At 44.0% G+C, this 19,180-nt stretch overlaps 1 protein-coding gene across 3 annotated transcripts in view; it reads left to right on the forward strand.

The window, feature by feature from the left end:
- The window catches only part of LOC138515909 (alcohol dehydrogenase 1-like), a 162,396-nt gene that overhangs the window by 56,590 nt on the left and 86,626 nt on the right, over positions 1-19,180 (forward strand). For all 3 annotated transcript variants that reach the window (XM_069630670.1, XM_069630671.1, XM_069630669.1), the window contains 2 exons: positions 4,202-4,343; positions 18,932-19,019. In XM_069630670.1, coding sequence (XP_069486771.1) covers positions 4,202-4,343; positions 18,932-19,019 — 230 coding nt within the window. The remainder of the gene's footprint in view (positions 1-4,201; positions 4,344-18,931; positions 19,020-19,180) is intronic.

Below are 19,180 nucleotides of genomic sequence, written 5' to 3' on the forward strand. Positions count from 1 at the left end.
CACAGTTGTAAAAGAAAATTATCCTTATAGTGGATGTCGTTTAATAACTTTGACAGCACTTGTCACCCGTGAAATGCATATTAGGTGCATTTGAATGTATTCACTTCCAACGAGCGAGCGATCACACACAGAGATGATTGAATGTTCACGTGCATCCATAAACAAGCAGTGGCAAAGCCAACTGTTTGGGGCTTAAACAAGCCAGAACTGATGGCGTTGCCAATACTTGTTACATGATCCCACCTCTTCTGCACATTTCCATCAGTGTGTGCCTTCTCACCCATTGACTCTATCGAGTGAAGTCCCCACCTGTGCCCCTTATACTTCATAGCGCTCCTTACCCACCACTGTTGCACCTTCGCTCCAGCTCACTCTCCATCACAGAGCTCCCTGAATGGCTCCTTCTCCCTTCACATTATTTCAACACATGCTCCTTCCCCCAGTAGCCCTGATATTTCTTCTAAAACTCAATGATCCTCATTTCTCCCAGTGATCTTTCATACCACACCAGCCTTCCTTGTTTCCACATAGCACTCTTCTCCTCCCTCTCTAATGCTCATTTTATCCTCCAGCTCTGCTTCTTCCCCCAGGCACCACTGTACAATGAAACATCCACCATGCATCCTCCCTGGTGATGCTACCCTGCCGCTCCATGCATCAAGACCCCTACTGCCATTCTAGAGGGATGTATGGATGGATGTATTGGATTTGTAAAGCGCACCAAAATCTCCCCAATGCAGCCACATCAAGGCAAACATACAAGCTACAGCTTTAATGACAGACGGGGTGGGCATATATCTAGGGAAGAGAAACATTTTCAGATATTTCCTAAAGGTCAAGTGATCTTCCAGCAAAGTGGTGGAGGTAAGGGATTCCATAGCTTTGCTTTCTCCATTAAGAACGAGCGTCCACCACACTTTTTAAGTCTTCATGTGGAAACTATAAGTAGATTGGCAGATGCTGATTTGAGCTGACAATTAGGTATAGGGCCCTTGTTACAAGTTAGGAGGTAAGGTTGGTGGTAATACCTTCAGACGGAATTAGCGTCTGTGAAATTACTGCCAAAAAACTGGCAGAATTAGCCCCAGAAGTAATACCAATGGTGGAACCTGGTTCCAGACTGCCTTAACCACACTGTGGTGGCCCGTCTTTTGAAGAAAGGCACGTTACATCCTAGTAATCCTGGTAAGTGTCAGCCTATCTCATAGCTTCCGTATATTAGAAAGCTGCTGGAAGCAGAGGGAATGTCTCACTTGCAACAATTTGTTGATGCAGCAGGAGGGCTGGATGAAGTACAGTTGGATTTCAGACTGGTTTGCAAGACAGAACCAGTCTTAGAAAATTTGATTTTAATGTCCTCCTCTCGTTGGTAAGATAACTCGCTCCAAAATTCAGAATTGCGTTTGTGTGATTATATGACGTATTTCCTAAAAGTGCAACACAATAGGAGATTTCACATTTTTAAAACCTACATTTGATTTGTGTAGCTGGCTTTCCTTTAGGGTTAATCATACTCAAGTAGAAAATACCACATGGGCATTAAATACAGTATATCACTTGTGTAGTATCACATGTTGATGTGTCAAGCAAATGAATCAATGTACCTGTATATGCATGATTGATCGTATTTCCTCTAATAATGTTCTGACAATGCTGATCATTATTGTGGGGTCTTGTACGCCTAGCACGGCTTGCAGAAAATGCCTTTATTTGTCTTTCTGCTGCTGTTAACATATCTCTTGTGGACTCATTCTTTCTATAGGTGAATATTGGTGATTCGCCTACAATGTCCTTTAGCATGGGATCATGTTCAAACATTTCTCATTGTTTTTATTTACATATTTTTTATTTTACTACTTTGTATGACTCTTTCATGTGAGTGACATTCTTCTGGTTCTTGACTTAGGTCTCTTGTTCATTTTATGCCCTTGTGTAAATAACTACCTCAGCGCTGTGTGAACAACCTGATGGTATCCTCAGACCTACTCCCCTTGGATCCTCTTCTCAGGTGGCCAGGGAAAGTCCATCGCTCTTGGATATCGACTCTGGGGGTGGAGATGCTGGGGAGGATCACCTGGGTTTGGGGTACTTGGGGATTGGGGAGATGATATCCACAAGCAAGACATGGTATCCCCTTTTCCAATTGAGAACCAACATCACCCCCGGCCTTTATAGGCCATAGTAAACCCACTCCCCTCAGTTCCTCTCATTCATTTCACTATAGTACTGGGACAAAGAAGAGGCGACTAGGAATAATATACACTGATAGGTCCTTTCTCCATTCTAGCACTGAGATGAGGAAGAGGCCTATAGACTGGTGTAAAGGTCAGACATGTCAAGAATGCTCCACTAATTGTGGTCAGGCAATTGAGCCTAAAGACTCACACCTGCAACCTGTTGAACAGTTGCAAGTGTATAAAAGGTAGAGTCGTAGAGAGCACAGGGAGACCAGCAGGGTGGCCTGCAGGCATAGAAATCCTGCGGAATAACAAGCAGCCTAGGGTGGTCCTATCGGGAAACCAGGATGCTGGTGAGAACCGAAATAAACTGTGGCACTGGGTCAAGGAGGGGCAGTGCAAAGGCCAAAGTATTGGGAACTTCACAGGTTGGTACCTGCATCAGAAGCTGCGCGCTGGAGAAAAGATCCAGTCATTGTAAGTCACCGGCAGCGTCTGCGGGATGCAAGCGGAGTTGCCGGCAACCCAGAGAGAGAGAGACAGAGCGAGAGAGAGAGAGAGAGAGAGAGAGAGAGAGAGAGAGAGAGAGAGCGGGGCTCGCCAAGCACCAAAGAAGTGTATGTGGAGCTGAGCAGGTGGTGACAGCCACCCACAGGAGATGCCGGAGATCGCAAAGGGAAGAAATGGGATCACTCGAACCAGGGCGCTCCTGGGGTTGTTACCTAAGAAAAAGGGAATGCTGAATGAACAAGAATTAAGATGCAAGACAAAGTGAACCAAAGTCAGTTGGTTAAAGTGTGAGTACTGCAAACTATTGAATACAAAACTGAATGAAAGCTTTTGGTGAGCATATGAAAGCTTTGAATAAACCAATGTGCAAACGATAAATTGGTTTGAAAAATGAATATTATATATTACAAGTTAAGAGAGAATCTGATGAAATGCAATATAAGGCAAGAATGCAACATGGCAATGGAGTGTAAAAGCAATGTGGTGAAGGGAAAAGAGCACCACAAAGTGAACTGCATAATTGAAGTCATGGTGGTAAAGTCCATAGATTGGCAAAGAGTGAAACATGTTGTGGCAAAGCCAAAAGACTGCCAAAGAGAGAACTAAGTCAGTGTGAATCAGAACACAGGTGCAGCCACAGTAGAACCTCTGTGGGCAAGCAAGCCCAGGGTGATCGGTTGCGTGGCCCGTGGTGGGTGGACCATCTCGTCTGACAACTGCGCCTAGACCGGGTGTACCCTATCCATGAAAGCCTAGGAAATGTACAGAAAATGAATTGCAAGTGCCTGAAAGAGATTCTAAAGAAGGCAGAAGAAAGTAATCTGCATGAACTGTCAAGAACTATAAAGTTGACCTGGAACTGGTTTTGAATATTGAGAGACCGATCTTAAGTGCACATTGGCAAGTTGAGCAATCTAGTGTCTTGAGAAAGGAGAATCCTGAGACTCATTTTTGGGAACTGTGTTGTTTTCTTGGGAAAAGGAGTCGTGAGATCTCATTTTGGAACTGTCTTGTCTTCTTGGTGAAGGGAACCTCGAGATTCCTTTTTGAGATTTTTCTGGAACTGTTGTGAACTTGGAGAAGGGGAGCAAGAATGTAGGCTCAGAGCTGGAAGACGCTCAGAACTTTATTTGGAACACTATTTCTATTTTTCTGATATCCCTACCCATTGTTTAGCTTCAGTTGGGAGGGAAACTATAGGTTTTGGACACAGACAGACTTTTAACTTGAACTTCCTGACTCAGACTGTCCTTAATTTCTTTAGGTAGGGAAATCCCACCATAGCATAGGCCAAGTTAGGCCTTCACCCATCCTGATAACTTAATAAACCATTGTATTTGAACTTTGAATCTGTTGTCTGTGTCCTGCTTCATGATGCCTTCACATCTGACTAATTCTTTGGTCATCTTTAAAAATAAAATTGTATCCCAAGTAATATGTCCAACAGAATGTTAACTACATTTGAATCAATAATGTATCTGGAATGACTTTGTTGTCTTTTTCTGCATAAACAGATAAAGTACACCTCAATCTGTCGCTCAGATGACCATGCAGTGAGAGGGAGGATAAGCAATTTGAAATTTCCAATCATTCTCGGTCACGAAGGATCTGGAGTTGTTGAAAGCATCGGAGAAGGAGTGACCAACTTCCAAACAGGTACGCACATCTTATAGCAACTTACATCATCCAATGTTTTTCCCAACCATGGCCAGTCTGGCATCTTATACTGCTACACTGAAATGCGACACTGCTACATGTGAGTAATTGGCTCCCAAAAGACAAAGGCCTTCTGCTATCAAACATATTCTTCCATTCTGTAAGCGGAAAAAAATGTTAAATCTTTGTGTCAGCTCTTGCAAAGCTGTAATTGATAAATCATAGAGCGTATTTTTGGGATCTTTTGTACCAATAACAAGCTGCTTAACGAAGGTGTACATGTTTTGCCTGGCCAAATCCTAATTTTAGGAGGTGAAACTAGCATAAACCGTTTGAGTGCCCATGACAATGTTTCAAACATTTGGTCACATGGTTACCTACGCACAGGTTAAGAAGATCTTTCTCAAAACACATATCTATATCAAGCAACAAATTGTGCATACTCCCACGAAGAAGGTTAATATCTTGGTCTGTGAAGATATTTTGAAAACACAACAAACCTACAATAGAGAAGTATAACCTACAATATTTAGACACTTAAGGAGCTGATTTACAGTGCAGTGTGGAGTGACTATCCACCACGTACCTGCCGAAAAAACATCAGAGTAGTGACAGAATCAAATTCACCCTGTTACCACTGATCGTGAGTATCTTGAAACTAGCCCACTGTACACTGCCATAATAAATGTCAATCCGATAATCGCACTGCCACACCACACATAGAACAATGGTCGACGGCCGTGGGAAAACCACCCTCTCTGCGTACATGCATCCGCCAATAAGGAGCATCCATTAAACCACAAAATCATTGTAAATACTACCGGAAACAAACGCCACAATAGATGTGGCATAAATGCTATAAAAAGCAATGGAGCAAGTGTCTGCCTAAGTACCAGAGAAAGATAGTGATTGCATGGTCAAACCCAGTATTAGTGGCCAAACCTGCATACACAGAGACTGCAGCAAGCAAGGCATGCAGTGAAAATTACAGCAATGGACAGAGAGGGGAAATCTGAAGATGGAGCTAAATCAGATGACCATGCAGCAGAACATGTGTGGTGAGTGGAGCAATGTAAATGCATGCATATGTGGGGTCCAATGTGCCAGGATGTACAGTGAGACAGGCTTACTGCTTACAACCACCAGGGCAGGCAGAACATGTCACCAACAATATACCCATCCATGTCCTCCGCTATATGACTGCATGGCCAGAATTATATATTTCTTTACCTGAGGTAATGGTACAAATGGGGTATCCATGAGAAGTATGCTAAGCACACAAAAACAGGCACACTGATCATTTGTAATTGACATCCAACATTGTGCAATCTACAGGCACATAACAGACGGCGGTGAAGACCATGTATCCATCTGCCAAGGACATGTCTTGAGGTGATGTCAGCTGAGCACACTGTGTCACGTCAGAAGAAGGATACAAACATTTTGGGGTATTGGTTCACAAGTGTTTATTAAATTAATATAAAAGACCTAACTTGACCTATCTCTATGGGTGATCTCTGCCTATGTTTCTAACTAAGGTACTTGTCAGTCAGTAGTGAATGTCCAAAAGGATGAAGTCTGCTGTCCAAAACGACCCTAACTGACCCTAACACTATGAAAACGAACCTATAGTTGGAGAATGACTCCCTTCTCTTGAGGGTACTTCTACCACTTTGTTATCCTTTACTAGTCTCTCCTGATGTCTTGTATTAGTCTTTTTAATTCCTCTGATGTAGCCTGGACTTTTCCCTTCTCCTTGGGGTTCACTTTTGGGAATCTTTTACAAGCAATAGATTCCTGGCTGCTGTCTCCAGCGTATCTCGGGAAGACAGTATTATTCAGACAGTCTTTCTCTCCTGGCCAGTTTCTTTTGGCCTACTTGTTTCTTTATTGGGTTCAATTACATATGTCGTTTGAACTCTTGCCCAAAATATTCTCTCCTCTTCATTTTCTGTTCTTCTTGTACAAAATGTCTGTGGCTTTCCCCCCTTTCCCAGGTTATTGTGGCCCACTGATCTTTTCTCTTAATATTACTTCTCTCTCTTGTATCGCACAAGTTTAGGCTTATTTGCTTCAAGGGTAACTTTATCTCATGACTTCCACTGAGACGAGTGGTTAGCAGGTTATAAAGATCCTTTCTCTGCCTCTTGTCATTCCCTCTCTCCCTCTTATCTTCTATTTGGAAGGGGATCGCCATTGGGAGCCTTGTTCCTTGGTGGCCTTCTATCGGGTCTCTGATTTTCATTGCCCTCCTTTCGTCGGCATGTACCTCCTTGCAGTCTCTCTCTTCTTTCCAGCGTCCTGGTCTTCTGATAAGAGGTTGGACACCTTGCGGATTTCTATGCAATGTGGTATCAGCGATAGTTGTGGGACTGGCCGTCCACCACAGGTCTTCTGTGGTCTCTCCACAACCTTCATTTAGGCTTCTTACTTGCTAGTTTCTCGTGTTGGGGTTGCCCCTTGTCTCCGGCGTCTCAGTCTCTTCCTTTGGGCTACTGCCTTGCTGGTTTCTCATGCTGGGATTGCACCTTGACTCTGGCATCCCAGTCACTTTCTTTGAGCTGCTGCTGTGCTGGTTTCTCATGCTGGGGTAGCGCTGTGGCTCTGGCATCCCAGTCTGGAGTATCTGGTGAGTTTTAAACTCGCCGGCAGCACAAAAAGATGGCTGCCCAATCTGCCATGCATGTTGTCAGTGGTGGAACAGAGATCTCTCTCCTGAAACATGTCACTGGGCTCCACAACATGTGAAGATGGAGTACAGAAGGAAAAGCAGTGCTGGGCTAAAGGAAACGCCAAATCTTGCTTTAAATCGCTTTTTCTTTGTTGCTGAAACTGCAGAATGTTGGTACAAAACACCCTCAAACATCCAGAATTCTTGCTGGGTGCTACAATTCATTTAGTGCAAGAAACCATTGTGAATTTACAATGTCGTGAAAAGCTTAAAGCATCAAAGGATTTCCACAGCAAAAGCCGCCTGAATGACAGCTGTCAGAGGCCTAAGTGTGAGGGCTGTCATAAAATGACCTCTGCCAAGAGAACTGGGAGGAGACTGGCAGGAGACTGCTCCTGAACTGAAGGGAGACAAAAAGAGGCGGAGACAAACAACCATTTATGGCTGGACATTCACAAAGAACATTTTGTTTAAATACATATACTTGCCACTTAAAATTGTCAAAAACACAAAAGTAATGGAATTGTAAATCTAATTTTTGCTTGCACATTTCAAGAGGCGGCAAGATTGTGTGACATATTGTGGAAGGAAACGGCAGAAAATGTGAGTTTACACCAAATGTATTTCTGCTAGAAGTATGAAACTTTATACACTTGTGCCCATATTATATGCGCACACTTGTAGAAATTTGCTGATAAATGGGACAGTGGGTTTCTGATGAAAAGGGCGAAATTCTGGGAAAAGCTGACACAAGATCCACCAGCTATGGGGTTTGGAGGGATAGCTGCTATATAAAATATGTGATCAATATATGTGGTTGTTATAGAGGTTGCACAGGTGAAAATATGTATTGTGTCAAAAGTAGATTTTGTGTTGAAGAGGCTAGGGGTGGACTCTAAGCCTCATAAACCCACACCATAAAGGTGACACCCTGTTTTCTCCTCCTATCAAGGCAGAGAAGAGATTCTGACCAATCCAAGTCAAAGGGGCGAGCTTAGGCTAAACCAGCACACACACACCCTGTACCATAGCATAAATAGAAACAACAGAGGGCAGAAAAAGACAGACAGATTCACCCACTATTCGAATGCAGGCGGAGCACCCTGTTGCAGAACTTTCTATCTCCCTTCCTCCAGACTCCAGAAACATGGCAAAGCAAAACCCATTGCATAGCTGAACCACTTTCAGCTAGGCCTCAATTTCCAGAACCAACCCCATAGACCTAAGGGGAACTAAAATACAGCTGAGCTGCACTGTACTGCTTGCCTGCAGAAATAATTATCATCAGAACCAAAAAGGGCAGATCCAATCCAGTCTTGTGCCATGCTGTGACCAGAGTGCATTGCAGATCAGATCCAGTCCTGTGCCGTGCAGTGTCCAGAGCACCTTGACGGTGTCCAAATCCAATGTGCCCAGCAGTCTGTCCTGACCAGAATCCCTGACCAGAATCCCTGACCAGAATCCTGACGGTTCAGTTTGAAACATATCTAGTGAGTATCTATAGATAGAACGGTGTCACTAGCATATTTACATTGCTTAATCCAATCCCTACCTTAAATCCATCCTATCTTGTCTTTAGAACCTGCATTGTAAGAAATATTTTCGAATTGCCTAAACTCTCTATCCAATCCCTCCTATCTTCCTCCTGGGCTAATATTGCTAAAACTATCTTTGCCCTGATCTTTTCTCATCTGAAGAAGTCGAGTTTCCTTATCGGGTGGTCACCGTGATCCAGTGATTGTAATCCCTGTGGGGTATTCGCTTATTCATAGTCATGTACTATTGTAAGCAAACTAATTTGTCATTTTTAAAAGTGCATTTCTGTTTTTCCTTCTCGTGCCTATTTCCAAAAATGACCTCCACTAAAACGTCCATAACTTCCTACGTTTATGTGCTAGAAACAAAATGTCAACTTCTGCTTGTAGCTAACATCCACAGCTTTAAATCTAAAACCCCATCACTGTTTCCTCTAGGAGAAAGAAGTAGTTAGCAACACCTTGTGTTCTGAACAATGTACAAATGATTAGCAATCAGAAAATATACTTACCCATGTCTCAGTGATTTAACTGAGACTAAGATACAAGGAAACAGAAGCTGTCAATAATACCATTCGGAAAACAGAAGTTGTCAGCAACATCCCAATCAGCAACAACTAGTCCAAGGAAAACACAATCATACATGTCGCAGTGACGTAACTGAGACCAAGATACAAAACAAAGCAATACCAACAGCCCACGCTGCTCAACAGCGAATGGAATTGAAAATCAATTATCAAGTTTAATGCAAGTAACCTATAGATAAAAGGACAATTTATAAGCTGGAACAGCTAGATCAGTCCAAATGACAGTATTGCGACCACCGAATATTCAACTTTTTCCCACAAGGGATCACACACAATTTATATATAAGAGATTCTGCGGGAGACAGAAGTAAGCAGTAACAATTACTTCAAATACAGTTACCTATGTCCCAGTGACGCAACTGTGACAAAGACATAAAACAAAGTAAAGCCAACAGCCCATGCTGCTGAACAGGTACTGGAACTGAAAATCAATTGTATAATTATCTGCAAGCAACTTAAAGACAAAATGGACAAAATACAAGCAGGTACAGAATCACACTATAAGAAATGAACTGTCATCAATGCTCATCTTACTGAAATGAATAATAAAATATATAAGTTGGACCAAACCACAACTGGCTAAAGAGTCTAAACAAAATGTTTTCTATGGTAAAAAGCGCTAACCAGGGCTAATAATCTTTCTTTATTGGTAAGTATTCATTATCCTGACCAGTCACAGGGTATAGCCCAGGTAGCAGCTGACCGGGCATCAAAACAATTCAATAACAAGATTGGGAAAAGCACCAAGCTGTTAAAATAGACTGGCAAATTCCTTTCAATCCTACAGAACATTGCAATGAGTAGTGGTGTGCCATTATCACAGGATGTAGACAGTGAGGGATTAAGCAGACAACAGAGAAGACCCAGCAAAGGAGGGCTCACCAAAGCACTCAGGCGAATTCAAACCCATGCGACAGGAACTGATCTGTGATTAGTTTGGGAGGTGCATATTGTGGCACTGAATGAAGCACACTCCTAGGACTCTTCCATCCCACAAATGATTCCCATTCATCAATAAGAGCATAGGGCAGAACAGCTCAGCACACAAACAGGGTCACACTACCACCAATCATGTGTGGCCACTCAACATTGCCATTGCCATCACCTCAGACAGACAATGGGCCTCATCAAAAGTTGGGCGGTATCCCTTAAATGCGGCCTTGCCAGTATTAGCGCCTGGAATAACACTCTGCCCGATCACGACACTGCAAAATTAGCGCTGGATCCAAAAGGGGCCGGTGTAAATACAGCCAGCATTATAACAGCCGGTGGTATTACAGCTGGCAGGAATCCTGCCATCAATAGAGAGTGTTATTAGAGACCTATCACAATTTAATTTCCAGCGGTATTACCACCCAAAAACCGGCAATAATACAGCTGGAATTACCCCCAGCATTCCAACTTCAGGTAAAGGAAACCAGGTGCCAGGAGTAAAGCCACAGATGCATACAATGCACACCATTGGGCTACATAAGATCCACCCAGGCCTCACACACACTTTCCAACACCATGCTGCTATTCTCTGCTGGGAGCTTTGACATGCAGTTTCACATGCTGCGCCTGGAGCTACAGATGCTGGACAACCAAGGGGGGGGGGCAGCGTACAATGAGGATGAGGAGGAGGAGGGGGAGACCAGCCCCAGCAAGGTGTGCACCCATCCCTGGGGTCAGGCCATCACCCCGGGCACTCAGTGACACCCAGTTAGTAACAGAATACTGTCTGGATCGGGTCATATTTCAAAATGACATTGGGAGCAGGATTGCCATCCGCACAGCCATGCCCCCACTGGTCAAGCTGGTGGAAGTCCCGCAGTTCTTGGGGATGGGCACCTTCCAGGTGACATTTAGTGCAGTCCTGGGCCAGGTGCTGGATGCCCTGCTGTGCCATGCCCACGGTTCCATGTAATTTCATCTCTGCATTTTTTTTGCAGGTTTTTTTTACCACAGAATATTTTACAACAAAAAACATTGAATTTTTTATTTTTTATTTTTGGTAGTGGTTCCCCCGCAAATCCCCCATCCCCTTTAAATGTTTAGGTATTGCCTTACACCCACACCCCATATATATAATTTTCTAAACCCCCCTATAAAATTCTATGGGTTTTTTTCATTGGAATATTCGCTGTAAAAAAGCCAGCGAAAAAACATCCTGCGATGAAAGGACGCCATACCATGCCCACCACCCAGGCCCAGGTGAATGACCTCAAGGCACGCTTCTATGCCATTGCACAAGTGCCCAACATCATTGCAGCCCTAGACTGCACCCATGTGACATTGGTTGCACCCCAGGCCCATGAGACAGTTTTTCAAAACTGCAAGCACTCTCACTCTTTGAATGGGCAGATGACATGTGGGCCTGACCTAATCATCAGCCACTGCTGTGCACGCTATGCTGGATCCACCCACGACTCCATGGTGCTGCGCAACAGCACACTGCTGGCCTATATGGAGAGGCACAAGGGACAATGGACCTGGACAGTGGGTGACTACAAACCCTGCTATAAATGCATGTATAAACACAAGTAGAAAAGGGGGGGTATAGCCACAGGAAGCATTGCATGCCAATAGGAGGCAACATCAGCACCTCTGCAGCACCTGAACCATTTACGGGGGCATCCAAGGGCGCATGCACATGGCAACCACACCTAGACCCAAACACAGTGATGGACACAAACCCAACAGCGATCGGAATCAGAAGTGAGAGGGTCCCACTCCTTATTCCATAAATTACTTTGTGAAATGAATACTGAGGAGTAAACATGTACATCAACATAACAGAGAGAGTATCCCATTAGTGCATTAAAACATGCATCAACTGTTAAATGAAATTGTTGGTGTAATGAACATTCACATCATCTGGTGATACAGGCACATCAAAAGACAAATACCTACTTCCCCTGATCAAGCAGTCATAACAGTAGCCCCATTCTGTGGGACTCCATGCACCACTGGCCCACCCATATCCAAGGAGCGGTTCAGGTGGAACCCGGGGCTCAAGGATCCCGGTATACCTTGCACAATCATTGAAGGGAATATTACTACAACCTATTGCAAGTCAAAAATGTGAGTTCATGCCTATTCATGATGAGTAAAAGTTGCCCATGCACCCCCTTACCTGTAGTACTGTTTCCAACCATGCCAGAGGAGCCATCCCATGTGCAGTCAACCATCAGCCGCCACAGGACAGCCACCTCAACAACACAGAGTGCATGTACAGGACAAATAATGCATGTCATGAAATAGGAAGGATGTACACCCATGACACATACACATTGCATGGCCCTGTTGCTCACAGCAATGCCTACGGTGCATTATGGCTTAAATATTCAGATTTTGCAGACACATGCATGGTACAAATGCCGGATCTTGTCATCCCATCCCATGCAGGTGACTCAGGATTCCCGCAGCTCACCTGGCCGATGACCCCTGTGCATGACACAAGCACCACATGACCATGCATAAAACCATGCCCACAGCTGGACACAAATCTGCATTGAACGTACTTTTGGACTTTTGAAGGCACGATTCAGGTGCCTAGATCACACTGGAGGGGCCATCATGTATGCCCTAGACAAAACTGGGAAAATCGTCTTGACATATGCAATGCTGCACAACATTTGCCTCAGGCAGAATGTGCCTCTACCCCCTGACGCAGACAGGCAACCCCCAGGGGATGATGATGATGATGACCATGTGGATGGAGTCAGGGCTGATACACACAGGGATGGGCTGAGGGAGGGGAGTCAGGCACGCCCGACAGGGACTGATCGATAATTTTGTTTAGCTCGGGGACCAGGCCCAGAACACGACCTGCACATTTTCAATAAAGAGCACTAGTCCACACATCAATCCGCCCTACCAGAGCTGCCGATTACCACTGCCCACTGCCTTCAAATATCCAGATTCAGACAAAAATAATCACGTGGAAGTAGCTTCCCCGTCAAGGCGGCCCAGTATTGGAACGCACTCCACTTGACCGTAGGAAAGATCAATCCTACTACAGATTCAGATGCAACATTCTCACTTGGCTACACGCCAATGGCCGCCTTGATTAACGAATGTACACCACACCAGCTACCGTCTGAACCACTGATCCCTCTTGTATTCATCCCTATGTATCTTTGCACATATGTATATTCATTAGCTAGACTCGCTTAATATGTATTGCTTGCATGTATGTATCTCTCCCTACTTTGTAACTAAGCTTGAAGTAACCTTGTATGCTGTTGCGCCCAGTTACCTAAGGGTCCGGTGCGCATTACAAATCAATAAACAAACAAACAATCATGATAGTCCTTGTATTTTATCAGATTTTAACAGGCTTTAATGTATGTGAAACTAACCCCACCACCAACTTCCCAGCACACAGTCCTTCCGAACCCCACAACACCAACTCCCCAGCACACAGTCCCCCCTGCCCTCACCCACCACCAACTCCCCAGCAGACAGTCTCCCCTACCCCCACCCACTACCAACTCCCCAGCACACAGGCTGCCCTCTCCCCAACCACCACAAAATCCCCAGCACACAGTCCCCCCTCCAACCACCCACCACCAACTCCCCAGCATCTCCCCTACCCCCACCCACTACCAACTCCCCAGCACACAGGCTGCCCTCTCCCCACCCACACCAAGTCCCCAGCGCACAGTCTCCCCTCCCCGCACCCACCACAAAGTCCCCCCTACCCCCACCCACATCCAACTCCCCAGAAGACAGTCCCCCTCCCCCCAACAACAAAAGACTCCCCAGCACACAGCCCTCTCTCCCCCCACCCAACCATGTGGTCATGTGATGTCCCCTCAGGCCGACAGTGCACAGTCCATTCACTGGTTATCTGGACGCTTCCCATGTGCACCAGATTTTGGTGAGCGCTGTAGCAGCCGGCGCTGTGACCTCCACTGTGGTGTTCCCTGTTGGGCCTCCTTGGTGGGGGTGGTGGAGGTAGATATATAGCACCTTTTGAATTTTAATGTTCTGACTGTCAGTGAACAAAACCACCTGGCCTAGATATGTCAGTGAACAAAAACAAGTGGCCCAGATATGTGATGACATCAGTGATGTCATCAATGACATTTGTGATTTCACCTTTGATGTCCTGGGAGTTAGACTTAGCAGTGCACGGTGGTGGCGCGAGTCATGGTTGCTTAGCTAACCATAACTGTCGAATTTCAGAGGTTTTTCGGTTTTACTTGTAACAATAACGTCCTTTAACAAAGTTTTTTCATTGAATTTCATAGGTTTTTATTAGTGCAACTTAGCCATAACATCCCTTTAACAATGTTTTTTCAGTGAATTTCATAGGTTTTTATTAGTGCAACTTAACCATAACGTCCATTGAACAAAGTTTTTTCAGTGAATAGGATAGGTTTTTATTAGTGCTGCTTAACCATAATATCCCTTTAACAACATTTTTTCAGCGAATTTCATGGATTTTTACTGGTGCATGCTATTTTCCAACAACTTACTAATATCACACTTACCGCAATTTAGAGTTTTTTTTGTCCAATTTACAAAGTTTCATGTTAAAACTCTGCCATTTCCCACCTTCTAGCATAATTTTTAACACTTCTATACACTTTTTGCAACTTCTACCGCTGCTTTTGCATCCGTCGACGTCTGCGAACGTCTGACGTCATCGCGGACCTTCCGGACAGTGCTACGTGACCATGAGCTTGCGCGAGGCATGATGACGTGTACACAACAGAAATAGTGCAGTACTTCCAAAGACAATGAAGAGGATCAAGAAGATGAGGTGGAGGGAGTGCCTATCTCTAGCACTCATAGAGAATCATGGGTGTGGCAGTTCTTTACCACTGTTGGGAATGTACCAACGGCTAAAGCTACCAAAGTGAAATGCACTGAGTGCAACTTTGTACTCAGTCGTGGACTACCTGGACAGTACTTCTACCAGACCACCTCCATGCGCCGCCACACCAAATCCAACCTCTGCAATTATCTCAGAAATATTGTTCCATTCTTAGCAAGTAGTAGGCTGTTTTCCTCCCCCTCATGTTCCTCAACCAGTACTGTAACCACACAGCCTATGTCTGTGGAACGCAAAATCCCACCAGCTACCTTGCATGCAATAATAGAGGCTGTTGATCCATATCTTTCTAAGACAACAGTCTTCTGTATATACTGCAACACACCACTCTGCAGGCGGAAGTAATTTCAAAGTGCTTCTGAAGCTGTAATCAAGGAGGATTAAAAACACTGCCCCCTACCTGCCAATCCATATTAGTGATTGGTGCCTCTTGCCTCATTTCCCTCCCCACCTTACGTTCTAACCTCTCATGCAAAAAATAAAAAATTCATTTAAATAAAAGGTTCCTTTAGGAACCACCTTTCACAGTTAAAAAATAGAACTAAAAAACATAAATCATCAACTTTAAGTTTCTCAGTAAAGTACATACATTTTGTGTTATGCTAATGGGAATAATGTGGCGTTCATCCCCCGTTCCACGGACTGGAACGGGGATAACAGCCTGGCAGTGAAGTTATCAGCCCAAGCGAAGCAAGGGTGGATAACGAGGATTCCAGACCGTTATCCCCCGTTCCAGCCCCTGCAATAGGGGATTAGCACCCCGGGTTCCCAAAGCGGTAATTCATGGTGCTGAAAGAAAAAAAATGATTTTTTTTCCACACATCCCGCTGTAGGAAGGAAAATCCTTAGGAAGGAAAATCCTTTTGCAAGATGGCCACCATGGAAAGTGAAGGTTGGGCTCTGCAAGGAGCCCCGCTTCCCTATCCATGGCAGCCTGCAGAAGGCTAAGAGAGAACCCTATGACAATATTACCACAAGCACATTTTTTTCCCTTTCAAACCTATGCCAGTTTCAAATAACTTTACCAAATAGCCGTTCCCAGGTGGACATGGCCACTTTAACCCCATTTGTCGTCCCTCGCGGTCATGGCCAGGAGCCAGATTGTCCGGGTCATGACCTTATGCCGTGACCCGGACAATCTGGCCAATGCCCATGGCCACAGGCTATACCTCAGTCACCAAAGGCATATCACTATTTTTTGTACGTACATTATGACACTTGTCAAAAAATAAAACACGGGAACATATGCAAAACCTTGCTGTAAGGTCCTTGCCAATGCTCCTTACTCAGGTTTGCTGCAAATCCGCCATGTTTTTTTAAAGAAAAAGTGTCAAAATACATGTACATAAAATAGTCATATAACCCATAACCCACTTCACAAAATCCATTCAGACTTTGCCCAAACATTCAAGGTTGTGTCTATAATCTTTCAGAAAACCTTTGTCCACATTCATCAAACTGCAACAAAGTTATAAGCCTTCTAAAAATGTTCAGACCCTCCCACTCATTTTTCCCCCTCTTGACCAAACTTTGCAAAAAACATTATATCTAGGTATAAAATATTTTTGCAAACGTTTGTGGAGATTTGTCAAATGGCACCACATTTATAATCCTTTATAATATTTTGGACCACCCTCCAATTGTGTTCCCTCTTGCCAAAACAGCACCACACTTTCAACCATTCAGAATCAGGTCTAGAATGAAATTCCGAAATTTCATGCAGTTTCATTGAGTGGCGCCAAAGTTATAAGCCATCCAAAAACTGTTTTTCACCAATCCTGTAATGCTCAAATATGTATAGATGCCCCCCAACATCTGAGATGATCCCAAACACTACAGGGCTGTTCCCCGAACAATCTGTGGACATCAGAGAATACAAACACTTGTTTTTTGGCTATTTATGGCCATATCCCATCCCATCGTCATCACCCCTCACCTCCCCAAAGATTGTTTTATAGGTTTGGCAAGTGCAATGTTGTGTTTTTCATTATGCTTTTACCGCCATGTCCGCAAACAACGGCGGCAGTCCGTGAATCTAACATGGCAGTTGTTTCCAAAAATCTTACGCACTTCGCGCTTTTCACCATCCAATCAGAGGGTGCGTCCGATGTCCACGGACCTCATGTCAGCCCCTGGGCTAATCGGAGGCCTGTCCGCGGACCGAACAGGGATGTAAGTCCGCAGACCAACCCAGATATCCCCAATTATTTTGTAGCTACTATATGGTTGTTTAAAAAAAATAATGGACAGATTTACACCACATTTACAAAAGCACGCTTATGGGACCAGATGCTGCTCCTGACGCAACTTTGGTGAAAATCCGTCCAGCATTTGGGCTGTAGGCGTGAGCAATTTTTTTTCCCTTGCTTCTCTTGCAAAAACCACACATTTTGGGACCCACATAAAAGTTTGCCCACCCTTGACGAAACCTCACCAAACTTTGCAGGATCGATCTGATAGGGCCATATAATTTTCTTGCAAAATTTGTGAGGGTTTGTTAGGGTGGGGCAAAGTTATAAGCCGCCCAAAAAGTGCTCTTCTTAAGGGTTGAGCAATTTATGTTTGTGAGATGCTTAGCCTGCTGCCCTGTTTTTTCCTTTGAATTCTGGGTCTATAATACAGTGCTTATAATATAAAAATCAATAATATAACCTCCACAAAACAAAGAAGAAACATGATTTGATACAAATCTCCCATATGATAGGGGTGGGCCACGTTTTGCATGTATGCAATAGGATAATGCCTTTAAGGGTGGAGCAGTGCTTGGGGAATGTCAGTCCCTTGTCGGGCATGGAAGAGGGAACGTTTATGAAAAACATTAGCAAGGATACAATATAAGGGGGACTGTTCATTTCTTGAGCGCTCTACTTAGACTGCAAATGAGCTGGCATTGGGCTACTAAAAGCGCAGCAGCCCTTTGATAGAATGTGATATTCTACCCTTTAAAGAATTGCAACCCTGCTCAGAAGTGCAGATACAAGTCCATGAAAAAACAAGCATAATCAAAGTCAATAGATTTGGCAGTCATATGTCCAGATATGACCCACATGTTCATGTTCTGCCATCATATGCTAACTGCAGCTTTGGGAATGATGACACGGCGAGACCTGAGGTTCAAGGAAATGCCACACCCCAGTGCTCATGCTTGAAATGTTTCAAATTGTAAAAATGTAATTGAAAGCCCAAGTTTTATGGGGCTTGTAGCGGGAAACACGTGTAAACAATGGGCAAAAATAAAACCAAGTTAGTGAAAAGGCAATTTCGAAATAAAATAAAATTCCTAAACGTTTCATGGGTTATGCACCCACATACTGCTCGGATTTGCTCACTCTACACACACACGCTAGGACGCATATCACACCGCTGCACATGCGCACTTACACTGCCCATAGAACCAGCAAATGCACACAGACACCTTCACACTGCACATATGCGCACACTGCCCACGTATTCCACACAAAACCGCGCACAAAAGATACACACAAACAACTACTGAAAACCATGGCTGCACCAAGGGCAACACTTTGTTAATATGTCTTTGTTTCTGGGTGATGACTTCAGGGGTTGAAATTACAGAGATGCGCTTCATAGCAACTTCATTCGATTGTTGGTTAATTCATTCCTTCTCCCATGCCTCTGTTAATTGGTAAATGCATTAGTTTGTTCCTGTCTTCAGAGTCCAGACCCAAAGTAATAAACCACTTTTGAACAGGAACAGTGGAACCTCCTACACATCCCCAAAACGTACGTGCAGGGCCTGGAATTATGGAACCTCTAATACATGTTTTATATCTTTCAACGTGTGTATGCACCACTCTAAAATACACTGCATTTGTCATGTATGGACGGCATGCTCTAGTCTTGTACTTTAAGTGGATATCATTGAAATTGTGTTGTAATGACTGGCTGAATTTAAATTGTGCAGCCCACTACAAGGAAAACGAGATTTAATAATCAGTTTCCTTTTGCAGGAGATCATGTCATCCCACTCTATATACCTCAATGCGGGGAGTGCAGCTGCTGCTTAAATCCAGAGAGCAACTTTTGCCTAAAAAATGAGTAGGTTTCCGCTTTTTTTTGTACGATTGAATTTGTGTAAAGGTGTTAATTGTATATAAAATGTTGATGGTATCTTTAATTTAGGTTCCAGTTAAGCCTGTTTTGTAAGACTAGGAGGCTAGTAAAGTCAGAAAATATTCCAAAACATGGGGACTGAAATT

Source organism: Ambystoma mexicanum, chromosome 6q (genome assembly GCF_040938575.1).
Source record: "Ambystoma mexicanum isolate Mex_15411 chromosome 6q, UKY_AmexF1_1, whole genome shotgun sequence".
Classification (NCBI taxonomy): domain Eukaryota; kingdom Metazoa; phylum Chordata; class Amphibia; order Caudata; family Ambystomatidae; genus Ambystoma; species Ambystoma mexicanum.